General features: G+C 48.2%; 2 protein-coding genes across 2 annotated transcripts; one reads left to right on the top strand and one right to left on the bottom strand.

The window, feature by feature from the left end:
• The first annotated feature begins 9,821 nt into the window (after nucleotides 1-9,821).
• On the top strand, nucleotides 9,822-11,286 carry LOC125522874 (STOREKEEPER protein-like). The gene has a single exon (XM_048687921.1). It carries the CDS (start codon nucleotides 9,930-9,932, stop codon nucleotides 10,869-10,871), a length of 942 nt encoding a protein of 313 aa, XP_048543878.1. The 5' UTR covers nucleotides 9,822-9,929; the 3' UTR covers nucleotides 10,872-11,286.
• Nucleotides 11,287-14,862: 3,576 nt separating this feature from the next.
• Nucleotides 14,863-16,568, bottom strand: LOC125523259 (U-box domain-containing protein 21). The gene has a single exon (XM_048688307.1). The coding sequence runs from the start codon at nucleotides 16,386-16,388 to the stop codon at nucleotides 15,057-15,059; it is 1,332 nt and encodes a 443-aa protein (XP_048544264.1). The 5' UTR covers nucleotides 16,389-16,568; the 3' UTR covers nucleotides 14,863-15,056.
• Between the last annotated feature and the right edge of the window lie 1,477 nt (nucleotides 16,569-18,045).

Genomic DNA, 18,045 nt, shown 5'->3' with positions numbered 1-18,045 from the left:
TCCTACATGGACTAGGAAAGGGGGAAACCTACTCCTAGTAGGAGTAGGAACCCCTCCCTTGGGCGCGCCCCTTGAGGACGGCCCTCCTCCTCCTCCCCTCCTTTATATACGGGGAAGAGGGGCACCCCATAGACACACAAGTTGACAGTTGTCTTAGCTGTGTGCGGTGCCCCCCTCCACCATATTCCATCTCGTTCATATCGTCGTAGTGCTTAGGCGAAGCCCTGCGCCGGTAACTTCATCATTACTGTTGCCACACCATCGTGCTAACGAAACTCTCCCTCGGCCTCAACTGGATCAAGAGTACGAGGGACTTCATCGAGCTGAACGTGTGCTGAACACGGAGGTGCCGTACGTTCGGTGCTGAGATCAGTCGGATCGTGAACACGTACGACTACATCAACCGCGTTGTCATAACGCTTCCACTTTCGGTCTACGAGGGTACGTAGACATACTACCCCCTCTCGTTGCTATGCATCACCTAGATGGATCTTGCGTGTGCTAAGGAATTTTTTTGAAATTACTGCGTTCTCCAACAATATGGCTTAGACAGCCAACGCTACAAGCATATGACGTGCCGCATCGAGGACCTCTCATTTCATCTAAGGCGGTGCAAAGGGCAGAGGCATGCAATTGATTATAGATCAAAGGAGGTGCCGGGATGGTAGAGCTAAAGAGACGAAGATCGTCAGTGATTTATGTTCCAACCTGCCCCTTTAAAAATGGAAGTATGAAAAATAAGTTGAACATACCGTGAAGGATCCCATCTTCATTGATTCTTTGATCACCACAACGTTCACCTAATGGGCGTGGAGGACCTGGAGGTCCGCGTCAAGCCTGTGTATCCACCTACCGTGCTGCATGCACACCAGGATCAAATGTCGCCTATCTCTCCCCCTATGAGTCCTTGACAATGGGTCGACACAACTCTTCATCGGCCTCAAGCTCTAAGGTTTCAACCTCCCCTCGCCATCACATGAGCATAGCAAGCACACCATGCTTGTCCATTAAGACATCAGTTGGGTGATGCATGTGGCGGCCTGCACTAGCGTGTTTTCCAGGTGCCCCGGTTGTGATCCGTGAATCTCAGGTGTCGTCATGCCAAAACCTATAACTACTCAACATCATATAGTTGGATGCACGCACATTAGGACCCAGGGAGCTCATCATCGACCACTGCTTATTCCATGTGATCCGCCTGCTCACCAATGCTTTAGGAGCACCTGGTGTGCAATGATAGCCCTTCCATGCTAGTATTTGGAAATGCCCCACTTCCACGCACATAATCCTGAACCTAGGCTTATTTTTCCTCGAGAGTGACCCCTAGCCAGGTAACACCATGTATTAGTTTCGGTACATGTCTCAAGGCTCGCCCTCGACGTTAAATAAGCCTAGGTTCATGTTTAAGTGTGTGAGGCGTGCGACATTGCCTAATGCTAGCATGATGGGTATGATGTTGCATGCTAGGCACTCTAGCAACGGGAGAGCAAGAGGTCGGATCACATGGAATTAGCAGTGGTCGACAAAAGAACTACATGAGCCCTGACGCTAATGTGTGCTCCTCCATGACGTTTGGTTTGTGCCCATGGTTTTTGGTGCGACAACGCTTACATAGACCACAACTACAGGCACTTGGAGAACAATCTAGCGTAGGCCGCCACGGGCATTGGGAGACTGATGTCCTAAAGATGAGTGTGGTGAGCTCTCCATAATAATGCAATGGTGGTAGGAGGTCAAAACCTCCTAGCGTGGTACCATGGTGTTAAGTTTACCCCTCCTCGAGCAACTCGCGTGGGAAGATGTGGACGCACCAACTTGACAATGCCCTCGAGGTCCTACACGGCCCAATAGGTGACTGTCATGGCAATCGGCGATCAACAAAAATAGGTTCATCCTGGCCTAAGAACTCAAGGCAGAACATCCTCACGTGTTGAGTAATATCGCTTATGCCACTTTCGTCTTTGTTCGCTTCCACAAAGTTGTTGATATCACCATTGTAGGTAGCCATGGCATGCACAAATCCCTTGAGAAAGGTGATGAACTCATGGTACGCCAACGGATGCATGTTAGTAACCCTAAAGTCAAGGGTGCGGAGGGTGACGCGAGGCACATCCAGCATCTGGCAGACGGCCCAGGTGAATGTGGAATAGGTGTCGAGGCCATGCGGGATGGTCATAAGTGTTTGTTTGCAATGAGCTGAGGCGATCCACACACTACGGAGGCCGCTACCAAGGTGAGGAGTGGTCATGTAGATGGAGCATAACACTGTGGGACTCATATGTGAAGTCCTCTTGCAAGTATATAGACATTTTTACATGAGGGCATAAATGTAGGAATCGCAAGTCAAGACAAATCAAACTAGAAGGGTTTGATTCATATGTGGGCAAAATATGAGGAAGTTGTTACATGCGGGTAAAAGCTATTAGGAAACGTAATTTATGTGAATGGGGCTAAAAATTTAGTGGAATATATCTACTATATTAATAAGGTATTACCCACACACCTTATGAAAGTTCGCATTACAATTATGAACAAAGTCCATAGCAGATAACCAAAACTATTTAGCCTATGCTGGAAGAAGTGTATCTAAACAAGTTTTCATACAAAATGAATTGTTGAATCGAGGTATTGCACTAGATCAAGCATGATTGTATTCATATTTTAACACGAGAATTGTTTTATGGTACCCAACAAACAAAACAATATGGACAACTCCACCAAATAGTTTTCCTTTATGGTAACTTGTTTCTTGCATTGTATGGTTGTAATATCTTACTAAAAAATAATAATAATAAATGATAGATGTATATGCTAGACTTTGGTAATACAGAGCCAAGGACGAACCAAAGCTTCATAGACAACAATCCATGGACCGTCCATAGTGCTACCAAGTAAGCCTCTAGGTGACTTCTCTTACTAGAAAGTAATGATCCTATGAGAATAGGAATTTGTTAGGACATGGTGCATCACATTTTCCATTTTCAACTTCTTGTTGTATTCACTCGTAACAAGCTCTTTCTTTGCCAAGTCTGTCGGTTTTTTAAAGATACTGTTGTATGCATCCTAGTCGCTAAAAGGTGGGGTAATGAAGTTTCCATTTTTCATAAATAAATCCAACATTAGTTGTTACATTGTGGCTGGAGTAATGTGGCGTCCGACACTCGACGCCATGCCTTATCAACCAAACAACTCTTCAGGCCCTCATTATTTTCTAGGAAGAACTAAACATACATATAGAATGCAAAATCCACAAGCAATGAATAAAAAAAGAAGAAGAAAGAAATGCAACTGTGTATGGAGATGTGAAAGTTGAGCGACCTCTCAAAATCGAACCAAATGCACGGGTTGATCGTAATGATGCTTCCTCAACAAATATCATTCAAACAAATTTGTGGAACACAAATATTGGAACATATTTTAGTTGCAAAATCAAAACAATGGAAGCATGTATACGAAAAGTATTCACACGTAGTGCTAAATACATTTTCTAAGCTTTCTGTACTCCCATTTGTTCATTACCACTTTTACCTTCATCTCAAGGGCATTTTTTGTGTGAGGATAAACTTTCGTTGTAAGATTCGATAAGGCCTAGAAAATAGGGTTAAGGCGTCGATTGCTTGGCGATGGCAAGAGAGGTGAGGACATATATACAAGAAGGGTCACTACGAAAGGCGGTGGTGGATATAGGTGGTGAATTAGTTCTTGGGAAGGCGGCAGATCCAGATCTAACACTGATTCGAGAGAGACGATGAAGGCGATAGAGAGAACGATGAGAAGATGGCAAGGGGGAAGAGCCGAGGAGGTGTGTTATGGGGTCGGTGTTGCTGCTGGATCTAAAGGCCACAATGTAGGAGGGAGTGTGGGGTGGTTGTACCAACACAAAGGATAAACAAAACTTGGCGGCAGGGGACACATGTGTTATACAAAAGGCTAGGGAGAGGTATGTTGGGTTAGAGATTTATGATTGACTTATATAGAGAACATGTGGAGTAAATTGGTAAAGCCAACTGTCCATAAATCGGCTGATATGGTAGAAAATATTTTGTGGTTATCAAATAGGAAAGTCGAAGAGCTTTGAATATGCTAGATAGAACAAAGTTATGAGAAAGACATGTCCCATAATGTCATGAGCACACAATTGTTCAGTCACTCACTCTTTTAATAAATTGTATCAGTTTAGATCATTGGTGGACCTAGGAATGCAATGCAGCTTGTGCAAAAGCAGACCGCATGACCCAAAGGGGTCTACATGGGCCACAACCCAACTGTTGGCATATGGGGCGTGCAACCCAGAGGCCTGGGAAATGATAGAGTAGGAGGGGCGATCTTACTATGTGAGTAAATTGCCAAAAAACCACAGCTGTGGGAGACTTCTCAAAAAGCCATCGAATCGTTAACAGTGTGAAAAGGTTGTTTTTTTGCTAAAAGCACAAAACGCTTGGTTGAGCTCGTTTTGACAAGAAATTAAGAATGGGTCCCACTTTAAGTGATGACATGGAAAGGAAAAACTCACACCATTTGACTCAAATGACAGGTTGGCATAGGGCCCACCTGTCATCCTCTCTCCCACACCTTCATCCACTTTGCTCCTGTTTAGCCCCCGACCAGGAGCCTAGGTACGCATCACACATAGGCGCCCAGGTCGCTTGCTGCGCCCTCTCTCTCCAACTAGGACAAAGCATAAATAGCCATAGCCATGAATGGATTTCCTTTCTAGTACAACAGAACAACAGCGACACCGTCCTGATTCCTCAGGCCATGTGCCCCTTCTCCTCCAACAAGCAGCACATCAACCATTTGGTCCTGGGGGCAGCGGCCTCCTCCCATTCGGGAACATGTCCAACTTGGACGAGTTAGACGAGAGCGTGCACAACTTTGCGGCCATGGCGGCACATGGCCCAGAAGTATGGTGCGTCAGCAGTCGCGGATTCTCTGTGGTCTACAAGTCACTAGAGAATCATCAAGGAGCGGCCACGGCTCGGTCATCTCGGTTGCGACAACGACGAGCACGATATAGATCCCCTAGCCACGGATGAAGAGGAAACCATCACACCCATATGAGTAAGCGTACAAAGAATGTGACATACAACATTCGTTGGTAAGCACGTCCAAGACTCCAGGGGCTCACGCATCTGGAGAGGCCTTCGGTGCACATGGGAGAGCAGGGGGAAGGGTGGCCACCAAAGTATTTCACCGGAGCTCGAGGCTCTCTTAGCTCACCAGGTTCAGGGCGACAGTGATTCGTGCCCATGGATGGCGCACACTCCTGTCGCGTCGCCGAGGCCACCGTGCAACTGTCATCCCGTGATCTCCACTGATCCCACGCCTAAGGCCGTTGGTCGTTGCTATCATGCTCTTTAGTCACCCCGAGCGCCCAAACCACTCCAGGATGTCGCAAATGTGTCCCCTTTGCCTATTGCATGCACGAGCTCACCAAGACTCACACCGCAACACACACTTTGTTCATCTACGGTTATTTCCATGGCGTGGCAGTGGCCGCCCACAGAGCGCGCACAAGGTACTCGATAAAATGCATGAGAGAGAGAGATAAATTCTGAAGCATTGACCCTATGGCAACCTAACGCCATAGTATAAAGGTGCAAGTTTTAGTTGTCATCTCACCATTAACAACAGGCCCCAACCGTCAGATTCAACATCAAACGACTCTCAACCAAGTGTTTAGTGCTTTCAGTTTTTTTTACTGAGGTCAGAGTTTTTTTGAAGAACGGATCTGTAATTGTGGTAGTTTTGACAATTTTGTCTTAATATTTAGATGCTCGGCAAAAATATGACACTTCAAGCTCTCACATGAAGCTCATATATTTCTCTCTTGTTCACATTTTTGGTCGCCAAATGTGCAAATAAGCCTTCAAAGGCTGAATTTCACCTCCTGAGGTGCTTACAAAGAGCTCTCCGCCCAATATGTTCAAGAACAAAATGATTCAATCATCTAGATCAAGAGCAAAAAACAGAACCCAACCTTTTCAAATAGCTTCTCCATCACAATAGGCTAAACACCACTTATGGCGCATAACGTTATGGCGGGAGGATAAATGCCTTGATGCCACGATCAAGTTGAATCAACACTTCACTCGTTTGTCGTTTTTGTTTCACCTCTATGACATGGACAAGAATTGCCATTCAACACTATGTTGTCCTCAACTCAAAAACTAAAACACTATTGTGTCCTTGACGATCTTGGTTAGTGATCTAACCCTTTTGGCCGCTATGTCTTGGCATGACTATTACTTCCTCCATTCCAAATATATACAATACCAAATTTGTATCATTAGACCCATCATGAAAAATATTTTCATATATTATTAATCTTTGTCAAACATACATATATTTGATTGTTACAAAAATTGATGCCCTTATATTATGGGATGGAGTGAGTAATTCATACGTTTGAGAAATGATTTCAAATGAACTACTTGGAATAAATACCTAGTAACCTTGCTCCTAATCGGTTAAAACGTAGTTCATCCGCTGCAAGAGCCAGTATCATGGGGAGCACCTGCATTTACTGACGCCAAAGGCGAGGGGCACCGAGCAGCAAAGGCGCCCCGACCTACACGCCCTATCTGTCGGTTGTGAAGCGCCACCCTGCTAGCGCCCTCCTCGTTGTCGCCTGGGTGGAGCCCTGCCGGCGTCCACCTCTGCCCAAGCTCCGCAATGATGTCCTCCTCTGCCCCAGCTCCATGACGAGCTCTCGCACATGTAGCTAGTTGCAGACACAACATTATCAGCTAAAATGTTCTCTGATTTTGTCAGCTAGTTGTAGGCACAACGAATGTTAAACTCATTTCCTCCCATAGGCAAGATGCAGAACAATGTTGCTAATTTGTTATTTGGTTTTGTTGAATGTGCTCAATAGAGTTTGCTTAGCATGCTGAATTGAGTGTTTGATCTATGTATATGTGCCTTTTTATAGAATTTAGACATGGTGAATTGGATGTCTATGTATATATGCCTTTAGAAACTTTAGAGATGAAGCATTGCTAATGTTGCAATGTATATGTTGCTTCTTATAAAGTTTCTGAGATGGAGCATCGCTATTTTTTCTTATTGTAATTGTCTATTTTTGTTGTTGAGATCATGTTGAAATGGTGATGTTTTATTACCAAAATTATTTTTAGTGTAGAAATATGTTTTTTCATATTTACCTATAGTCAAATTATTGGTCAAATGTTGTATTGGCACTAAAAACTCCATTGATGCAGGCTACCTCATATACATGCTACCAAACATAGTCTCAGCCTAGTAAGCCTAACCGATGCAGGCTACCAAAAAAATCTTAGGACAACATGTCTCAGCAATATAGGCTACCAAACAATTGAAGTTACATGTACTCAAAAAGTCTGCATTCAACATGTCTCAAAGGAGAGTAACCATGCCACGATGAGAACGATTATGAAACACACCCTTAACGGCGCTCTTTATCACCAATAACACTTTAAGATTGGTGAAGTTGTTGAACCCGTGGTGCTAACATAAGCGTTTTTTTCTTTCTCTCTCTCTTTGGGCGTGTACAATGGAAGTGCCGCATAAGATAAATATTGAGATGGAGAAGAGAGAAACAATAAGAAAAAGTTTGCCTTCTCTTAATTGAGAGATGATATTTTAGCAAGAATATGTCTCACCATAAATTTAGCGATACCGTGTCCGTGATAACACAACGAGACAAGGTAATTAACTCATTTACCATGAGAGATTCAGTTGCTTCCTGTTAAACTTATTTTTAGATACCTTAGGGCATCTCCAACATGGACATCTAAACCTCCCGCATTCGTCAGGACCGTGGTTCGGGCACGATTTGTCGTCCAACGTGATACCCATCGATCCATGGACCGGTCCGGACGTCTGTTTCTTGCAACCGAAGGCAAACCAGGGGGCTTTGCGGGTGACCAGACCGCTGCCACGTATGCGCGGACATCTCGAACCCAGCCACAGAACTCTCTCGCGTCCACGCATGTTCCCGCGCAAAGCGGTTGCCACACATTCATGCCGCTCAATGCCGCTCCAAAGCACCACATTGCATTCATGCCCGCGTAGAGCGGGCACGACCTCTCACTGGCTCCGACATTGAATAGTCGCACCAACCGAGAGCAGCAAATACGCGTCGTTCACGTCGTCAATTGGTCCCCATTGGCACTGCTTCGACCGTGTGGCCGACCCGTCCACGTCCATCATTGACCTCACCTCCACTGGCGATGGCCAGGTCACAGACTCCGACAAGGAGGAGTAGGGCATGCGTGACGGCGGTGCCTCATGTCCCATGTGGGCCAGTCTGTGTCACATGTCCTCTTCTTCGCTGGTGACCGCACCTTCACTTTTCGGGACTCACAGCCGCCAGACATGGACACAGAGAGGAACAACAAGGACTTGGAGGTTGAACGCTTTTCGGGGCTCATGACCACCGGTGAAGATTCTAGATTAGCTTCGGACGCTTTTGTTTAGTTGAAATATATCAAAAATGTAATGAATTTTGTCTAGTTTAAATGAACATTATCTGGTTTGCATGAAATTCATTCGTTTTGTTCAAATTTGCTTTCAAATGTATGCATACATGGTTGGATGGTCGGCTCCTTCAGTGTCTGCGGACCTATCCGTGGAAAAATACAATGTCCATTTTAGGGTTGGCATTGGAGATGCCCTTACCACATCAGTTATGTGGTGCTTCCTGCTATGCTTACTGCACGTCGATATAATGTTTTCTTCGGATTATAGATGTGGAAGGAATTTGAAAAGGGGGACAGAGTGTTGCTCTTTCTCGAGGTAGCATAAAGAGCACTAGTAGAAGTAAAAAAATAATTTAGGTCCATGGACCACCTAGTGACGACTACAAGCATTGAAGCGAGCCGAAGATGCACCGTCATCATCTCCCTCCCTCATTGGAGCGGGCAAACCTTGTTGTAGTAGACAGTCAGAAAGTCATCGTGCTAAGGCCCCATACGACCAACGCACCAGAACAACAACCACCATCAATGAACAGAAGCATAGATATGAAGAATCCAACCTGCAGACACACGGACGCAAACGAATGAAGACCGATTCCAAGTGGATCCACTGAAGACAAACACTGAGCGATCCATGAGATTCGCTGAAGACACACCTCCACACGCCCCTCCGACGACGTTAAAAGCACCACCGGGGCGGGGGCTTCACATGGAGAACTTTATTTCATCTTTAGGAAGTCGCCATCGATTCGTCTTCCTAAGCATGTCACAAACCCTAAACTAAAAAAACACCTAAAAGCGGAGCCCTCTGGCCAACAAAGGCTGGGATCCACCGCGCCTCCATGGTCCTAGGACCACAGGAGATGAGACAGATCAGCAGCGACACCATCGATAGGGAGGGTAAACCCTAGTTGAGCGCTCTTGGTTCGCCCGAGCGAAAGGGTACGAATCAAACAAAGTACAGAGCGTTGCTCTGTTGGCAGGCTATGTAGTTGTGCACGCTGCCCACCCATGTTCGGGACTTTGGGCTCGTCAGGGTGCTCAGGTTGCCTCTTCTATTAAAATATGCCGCCAATGGCTAGTCCTAGCTGGTCTTGTTTCTTTTTCTTGGAAGGAATTTGAACAGAATTCATCTTAAACCAATGGCTAGTCCTAGCTGGTCTTGTTTCTTTTTCTCGGAAGGAATTTGAACAGAATTCATCTTAAACATTTATTTTCTTGATCTTAAACTGGAAAGGAGAAAATGTTATTTCAACATTTGGGTTGGGCTGGATATAATACTGACACGAAAATGCATGAATAAGGCCGACCGAAACCAATAGAAAGAGGAAGCCCACCTGAGACTTATAAGGCCGACTGTGTCTTGACGAAAGGACACCCGATGTCCCGATACCCGAAGAAGGGAAACCCCACCTTGTCCGGCGCCGCCACCCACCTCTTCTCCCAAAGGCTCACCCTACTTCTCCGACCATGGCCAAGAAGCGCGGCGAGAAGAGGCCGCCACCGCCGCCGGCTGCCTCCTCTGAGGAGACCCACTCGGGCGCAGACGAGTCCGAGGACGAAGAGACCATCGCCGTCTCTCGTACCCCTGCCCCCAAGAACCCGCCTCCGCCGCCGCAGAAGGGCGAAGAGTCGGAGACCTCTGACGAGGAGGAGGAGGAGGAGCCATCCCACGCGGCCCCGAACACTGCCCCCAAGAAGCAGCCTCCGCCGGCGCGACAGAGCGAGGACTCCGACAGTTCCGACGAGGAGGAGGATGGGGGTTCCGAATCTGACAAAGATGCGCCGCCGCCGAAGCCATCTCCGAAGCAGGAGGCCAAGGCCCCGGATGCCAAGAAGCCGCGCCTGGCTTTCCACCGCGTCTGGTCCACCAACGACGAGGTCCGTATCCTTGAGGCCCTCGCCGCTCACCAAAAGGAGCACGGCGTGCTGCCGCAGCCCGACGCACTGGTCGAAGCCCTCGCCGGAAAGCTCGACAACCGTGCCTACAGCAGCAAGGAGCTCCAGGGGAAGGTCAAAAGCCTCAAGCATCGGTATGTGTCAGCCGCCAAGAAGTACGAGCTCCCGACCAAAGAACACGACCGCCGGCTCTTCGACCTCTGCAAGATCGTCTGGAGCGGCCACAAGTACAGGGGCCGCGCTGCCACCGCTTCTACTGCTGCTGCTGCCACTGCCAAGGCGAACAACCACGAGCCCAAGGGATTTGAGGAGATGTGTGAGTTGTACCCGTACCTTGCAGAGGAGGTGAAGAAGAGCATGTTCAAGCGGGAGTTCGGAAAGATGGACGACGACAAGGCACGCTTGCTGGACGAGAAGATCAAGAAGCAGAGGGTACAGCAGATGAAGGTGGAGCTACGCCGCAGCGACCTTGGCAGGGAGGTGACCAAGGCAATAATGGACATGATCGACTGATGGATGAGCTTACCGGAAACTGTATCGATGATCACCCGAAATCGGTGACAACGCGAGCATCCTAGAATTGGCAAATTGCGTCGTGTTGATGGTAAGAATGTTTTTGCGGCAAGAGAGCGTGATCGCTGGTTCGATCAAATAGTGTTAGGTTAAGAGATGCTAGCTGAATGGGTTAGTTCAGTAAAGATGTTCTGCTGTTATTAGTTTTCATAGCTCGTTCATACAGGTTGTTCTTGGTCTTTTGAGTGTTTCAGATTCCAGGTGCGGATTAGATTTCGCTTTTGAGTAATTCAAAGGTATAGACTGGAGTCGTAAGTCTGAATTTGATGACTGTTATGGATCACCGGATTGTGTTTTGCATTGTGGTGGATTACTGCTCTCCTTGCTAATCTGCTAGTAGTTTTTTGTTCGTTCATGAATGGATCCCCATGTTCTGATATCGATGACTGTTAAGGTTCTCAGGCTTTATTTTGCATTGCAGTGGATTTTGCTGAGCTTGCCTGTTTGCGTTGTTTTTCTTGTCTATTTTTCCGTATTTTAACAAGAAGAGCTCTATTTCAGCTATATGGGTTAGTCGTGCCTTGTTTGTGCTGGAGCTCACCAACTCCTGATCAGTGGCCACCGCGGTACTGAATCCTGCAAACCAAGGAGGCCCTACATGAATCCTTCGCCCGCAATTTGGTGAATTTTGTGCTCTCCTCTGTCTTTCCGTCACCCTTTCTATTCTCAGCTCTCACGATTGAATCAGACACAAGTGAATTAGGCATAGAATACTTGCAGGCCATGGACCTGGTGCTTTCCCATTGCTTTAATCTCTCTTCTCAAGTGCATCAAACTACGGAAAGAAGATGAACATCTTCAAGTTTTTCCCAGCCCTATCTCAAGCTGCTATGGTGCGAATGCAACACCACTCCTCCGATTGTGCGCGAATCTTGGTGCGAGAACATAATCGTTTGCTCCGATTCTATTTTTTCCGTGACATAGCATCCTCCCAGCATTGCTGCTCTATCTGCCCCCAATCCCATTTTTTCAGATAGCAACTTTCTGTGTTTTTGTCCATTTAAATCCTGAACAAGTGGCTATCTTGAGCATGACAATTTCAGTTTTTTAGGCCTTTTGCACATTACAAGTTTGCAACTATGTCAGCGATAGCATGACAATTTTTCTGTTTCTTTAGACGTACACCTGGCAACTATATATGCTATAGCATGGCAGCTCATTTTCTGAAAAATACCACATATCCCTCTGATATAGCATCCGCAATTTCTGAACATGGTGATGACTTTCTGCACTGTACCATGACGATTCTCTATGTTGTAGCATTTCAATCTCTATTCTATAGCATGGCAAATTTTCTATGATGTAGCATGATAATTAACCTCTTGTAGCATGGCATTTCCTAAAGTCATGTGGGAACTTTTCTCTTTCTGTGGCATGGCAATTCTCTATGTTGCAGTACAACAAGTTCTAAACAATTTTTTTTGCAAGCTTTTCTGTGGCAGCATGGCAATTCTCTAATGTGTGAGGGAAGAGGGGTGGGTAAGTAGTCTGACAGCAGGGACATCGACGAGGACGAGTCTTCGTCGTGTGTAGGACGTCGCTAGTCCATCTCAAAACCCTTTTCAAGTCCGTCCTTTAAGCGCCTGATTTTTCAGCTTCATTGCAGGTACATTTTCTCTCTTTATTTAGGAACAAGGGTTCTTCTTTTATCCCTCTTCATAAAATACTGCTAGGCCAGGTGTTACTCATAATGCTTTGTATTCATTTGATGCTATGTTTCTGAGATAATAAAAGCGTCCTTTATCAAAAAAAATGTCGTCTTGAAATCTCTATGTCAATACCAAGCCAACCGCTGGGCAGTTGGAATTAGTGAAAAAAAATAGGCATGTGAATTAGCTGCAAACCAAACAGAGCTCAACAAAAAATCCATATCCTTGATTTGGTCAGCAGCTCATACCCAACGAAACACCATCGTGCACCTACGCAGCCCGCTGGCAACACGTTCCACACGTAGCGTATCCCGCTCGTCGGTCGGCCTCAATCCTCATGGCTCCTGACCGACACACTGATGCATGTCGTGGCCAAACTAGGCTCCACTCCACTCCAACGTGCAAATCAACCGTAGCCACATTCTGAAGATTGAAATTCCATGTCCATTTCGCATGGCGCTAGCTCGAGCAGCGGCCGACCGGACCAAGTGCAGAAAGGGAGAGGCGGACCGGACAGGCTCGTGATCCGATCGGCAGCGAGGAGTCGTCGTCGTCGCCGGTCCGTGCAGAATGGGTTCTGGCCATCCACCGCCATCGCGCCCCCACGGGTGTCGCGTCGACCGGGTCCCGTGGTCTACCCCGTCGCGTATAGGTTGCTGTCGACTGTCGTAGCTGAGCTCACATCTGAGCGCTTTAGTTACTTCCTTCATTTTTATATACAAGGCCACAAACTCATATTACAGGTACCAAGGTAGAAATTGATGCCTACTTAAGTTAATGTTGCAAGCTAGTCTTTTCTTCTTGCTAGACGTGTTAATCAATGTGCATTTTGCTCTTCAACGCACAACAAGACAACTCTCACTCCTTGTTGATTGAGACTAGTCACAGTGGGGAGTAACTTAGAGTAGTAACATGCACATGTTACTAGTGTATATTACTACCTCCACAATGGGTAGTAACATATGTGTTGTGTTATGCATAACTTCATTTATTAGGTTGTAGACTCATCTTTTCTTGATATGTGTGATGTTACAGTAACTAGTTATGTTACCATATGCATCTATTTCTTCATTAATTACATGTCACATTATCTATTTTGCCTAGATAAATGTGATGTTATCACCTATGTTACTTTCATTGTGGGTAGTCTGATTAATGTGGTGCATGCACACGAACCCTCTCACTCCAACATGCATGTAAGGGGTATTAATGTCCTCGGTTGCTACTACGAGGCAAGCCTTATCAATTTTACCTCAATTGATGTTAATGGCCTTGTATAGTTGCAAATTGTAAATTCGACAATGGCCTTATATATAAAAATGGAGAGAGTAGTTAGGTAGGCGTTGAACGGAGGCAGACGGACACGGAACGAGCTCGTTGCTGGTCGACGCACGGCGAACGGTGGTCGACGAGACGACCTGGCGGCCAGTGCCGTGACGGCTCGTCGGCGTACGTGCCGGCCATTGGAATGGCGAGGAAAGCTCGAGCTTTACAGCTCGAAAGCCTTCTTTTTTTTGTCCTTCCATCTCTCTTTGTGAACGTGTGTGTGGAATAAATGGGAGAAATTCGCGCCTTTCGATCTGTTCTAGTAAAGCAAAGGGAGCTGTTGGGATCATCAAATCGTACTTGTTTGTTTTGGTTCAGGAATGAATGTGAAACACGTACGTACCTACTACGTACTCGGTTTTTCCTAAAGGAAACGAAAAGAATGCGAAACACGGCTCCACGATCAGATGAAGGCAGTCTGAACATTGGCCGAGCACAACAAAGTGGCAGAGATAAGATGTCGTGAGAAACGTGTCTCGGCTTGGAGAGCGGCGTCAGATACATTCAAATAAAACAGAAAAATATCTTCTGTTCTAACAATAAAATCTGTTGTCAGAAAAATAGAAAAAATCCAACAAGAATAGCATCGAGTGTGGTAGGAGCGACATTTGAGGTGCCCATGGCAAGAATAATAATAAAAGTAAAAAAAAAACTTAAAAACATTTTGAAGACCTGATCCCCCCCTCAAATGACATTTGGCCACTCGAGCATCTTTCCGTGGCAAGACATTTCACATTTTTTTACTTGTGTTTCTATTTATTTTTCTTCAAATTTATTGATCATAGATAGTAGATGAGCCTGGGCCGATCTATGGATTACAGCTCAGTTTGATGTGTGTGTGTTTTCTTTAATCTCATGTTTCCCAACTCGTGGAATTCTGAGCACTACTGTAATGGGATGATCACTTCAAAAACGCAAATTACACGGAATAACTTTCAAATTGTGCAAAAATCAAATATTGGCAACAATTAAACAATGTTCAGTCCTCTTCTGTGTTGATCATTTTGTGTGCGAGTATGCAATTACAGTGTAAAGAAAAATCAAAATCTAGTCATCCTGGAGTATGTTTTATGCACACATCTAATCTAGCTCCCAAAACAATCTAAACAAAGGTGAAAGCAGACGCCAAAAAATCCAGCATCTACGCCGATCAAAATGGCCTCTTGAGCCCCCTGAAGTCCACCGTCTCGATGCACTCCACGCTGCCCCTGAAGCCGTTGAGCAGCTTGAGCAGCTCGCTGGCCCGGTCCTTGGTGACGCCGCCGCAGCCCACCTGGAGCAGCAGGAGCAGCTTCTGGAAGGCGCCCACACGCAGCGCCTCGGCGCAGCACGCGCCGGCGCCGGCGTCCGCGCCGCGGCAGAGGCGCCAGAGCGCGGAGACGGCGAACTCCGTGGCCATGTCGGACACGCGGAACATCTTCTTGACCAGCACCGGCACGACCAGCGCGTGCGCGCGCGCGGACTCGAGGCCGGCGTCGGCGCACAGGACGCCGTCGAGCATGGCCAGCGCCTTCTCGCTCGTCCCCTTGTCGGCGTCCACGAGGAGCTCCGCCACGACGGGCACCGCGCCTAGCTCGGCGAAGCGGGCCGCCGCGCGGTCGCTGCCGGAGACGAGGTAGTAGGCCGTGACGAGCGCGGCCTTGGTGGCCTGCGGGGACACGGGGTTCCTGACGAGGCCGACGAGCGCGCTGCACACGCCGGGCGTCCTCGAGATGACGTCCACGGTGTGCCGGTCGGCGGACGAGGCGAGCTCGCGGAGGACGATGGCGGCGCTGGCCCGCGCGGCGAGGTCGCCGTGGGAGAGCACCGAGACGAGGGTCTTGAGGGAGGCCGGTGAGGCAATGCAGCGCCGCGCCTCGTCGTCGAGCGGGAAGAACACGGTGAGTGCCGCCAGGATCTTCCCCAGCGCGCCCAGAACGGCGGCGCTAGTACCCTCCACGGGCTCCCCGGCGAGGCTCTGGAAAGCCGACGAGAGCTGGCGAGCGGCGCCCGCGGCCGCGAGGCACCGGCGGTTGCGGTCGCTCTCCTTGCCGATCGCCCTAGCCCTGGCGGCGAGCTGCCCGCACACAGGGGCGTTGCCGCGCCTGGCGGCGGTGGACACGGCGGCGAGCACCTCGGCGGCGTCGGCCTCGGCGACGGGCACCTTGGGCGTGGGCACCCGCTCGGCCTGGTTGGCGACGCACCAGTCCTGGATCATCCTTCGCGTGGCGTGGTTGGGGACGAGGTCGGCGAGGCGCACGGGGCCGCCGGTGACGGGGCACGTGCCTCGCCCCCGCGCCAGCCACCCCTCCACGCTCTCCCGGTCGTAGGTGATGCCCGTGGGCGCCGTGACGGGGTCCTTCATCAGCTCCAGCGAGATCGGGCACCGGAAGTGCGCCGGCACGGCCAGCTCCCCGTCGTCCGCCACCTGCGCGCGCCTGCCCCGCCGCAGCAGCGGCAGCTCCGGCACCAGCCTCGTCGCCCGCGACATGGGAAGAACCATATTCTTCTGGGCGAGCCGGTAGACAAAGACAAGAGGCGTGCGAGGCGGAGCTTCCAGTCGGTCAGTCAGTCGCACGTTGCGGCGGCCGGAAACGTTGAACGGAATGGATTGGAGTTGAAGTCGTTGGCGTCGGTTGGAGGTTGGAACGGAGGGAGGGGAAGAGCTGGGGAGGTAGTGCGGCGGTGGAGCGGGATATATAGGTTGTGGAGTGGGGGGAGGGAAGCGGCGTGACGTACGTACGCGGGGTTGGGAGGGAGACGGAGACGGAGACTCGTGGACTTGCGCGGGGCGGAGGATTATTTTGTTCGTTCGGTTGTGGTTGGGTCGAAGCGTTTGAATGTTGACCGTTGAACACGCAATGTTTGAACGTGCGACCACGGCGCTCTGCTCGCGTGGCGTTCGCGTAGAGGCCGCGGACGGGATGGAAAACGGCACAGGGCCCAGTGCCAGTTGCCCAAAAGTCCGACTGGTTTGCGACTTGGACATCTCCGCTGGACGGAGAGGTCGGGGTGGCCGCACTGGGCGGGCCCCGCATGTCAGCCACGTCCTCGCCACGGCTAATCGACCGCAGCAAGAGGAATATTCCTTAATAATTAATCAACAAGGCCAGCGAGTTCGGCTGCTCCAAGGCGTTTCGCCAGGTCAGGAGCCACTGTACAAAATGGTTTCTTTCTGTCGAGACTTTTCGGACTTGGTCGTACGGCGTGATGCGCGTGTCCGCATGCGCGCGCGTCCTGCTCCGGTTGGTTGGGGTGCATGGAAACGCGCGGCGGCAGCTTTGCGGCTGGCTCTTCGGCTTGTTTTGCACGATTCCGGCCGGCCGGCGCGCCCAAGGAGGCCGTCCTGTTGACTGCCGACCGGAGTGCGTTTCGTGTGTTAAACTGCCGTAGGTCAGTCGTGGGCAATAAATAATGAGGAATCTTTAGCTTTCCAAGGGGAAATAAGGATTTCTCGCAGTGCATTACTGGAGGTGCAAACCACCTTATGCTCGCACGAGAATACGAACAATGACGATCGAGTTGGCTGTAAAAGCAGGAGAAGATGAAAATGATTGATTGCACAATTTCATCATGGAATGACATTCGTGACAGACGTGGCAAAAAAAATTGATGCTTCAAAAATGTTATTTTAAAAAGCATTTTGGACCATCAGTTTTTTGTTTGCCACGTCTTTCATGAATGTCATTTCGTGATATATGCAAGCAATCAAAATATTTGTCAATGTTTGCCACAACAAAATTCATTCTTTTATTTTAATTTTCAATTTGCTTTGATTTTACCACTATTCATCCGAGGTCTGTGAGCTCGAGCCGAGAAGAGCACTTTCGAAGAAAGATGACTTCCGGCTTACTCTAGGTGTCTATTTGTCGTATCTTGTCGTGGTTCTATTGTTGTTGGTCATTTCATGTACTTTAATTGAAAAATATTTGGCCTCATTGCCTTGCATCTTCCTTCATAACAACTAAGGTTTCACTGTAATACTCAACTTGAATTTTACAGTCTCATGAATTGCTAAAACATACAAAAGTAGCCGACTAAAATAAAAGGCAAAAATGAAGAAAAGAATTCAATAGCACAAAAACAGTTAAGTAAATATGAACGTCTGTCTTTGTATTCTGTTTCCAATTTTTTTTTACACATTGTGCAACCATTGTACA

Source organism: Triticum urartu, chromosome 7 (genome assembly GCF_003073215.2).
Source record: "Triticum urartu cultivar G1812 chromosome 7, Tu2.1, whole genome shotgun sequence".
NCBI classification, from domain to species: domain Eukaryota; kingdom Viridiplantae; phylum Streptophyta; class Magnoliopsida; order Poales; family Poaceae; genus Triticum; species Triticum urartu.
The sequence above is the reverse complement of the archived record's forward strand: the minus strand, read 5'-3'. Positions and strand labels throughout refer to the sequence as shown.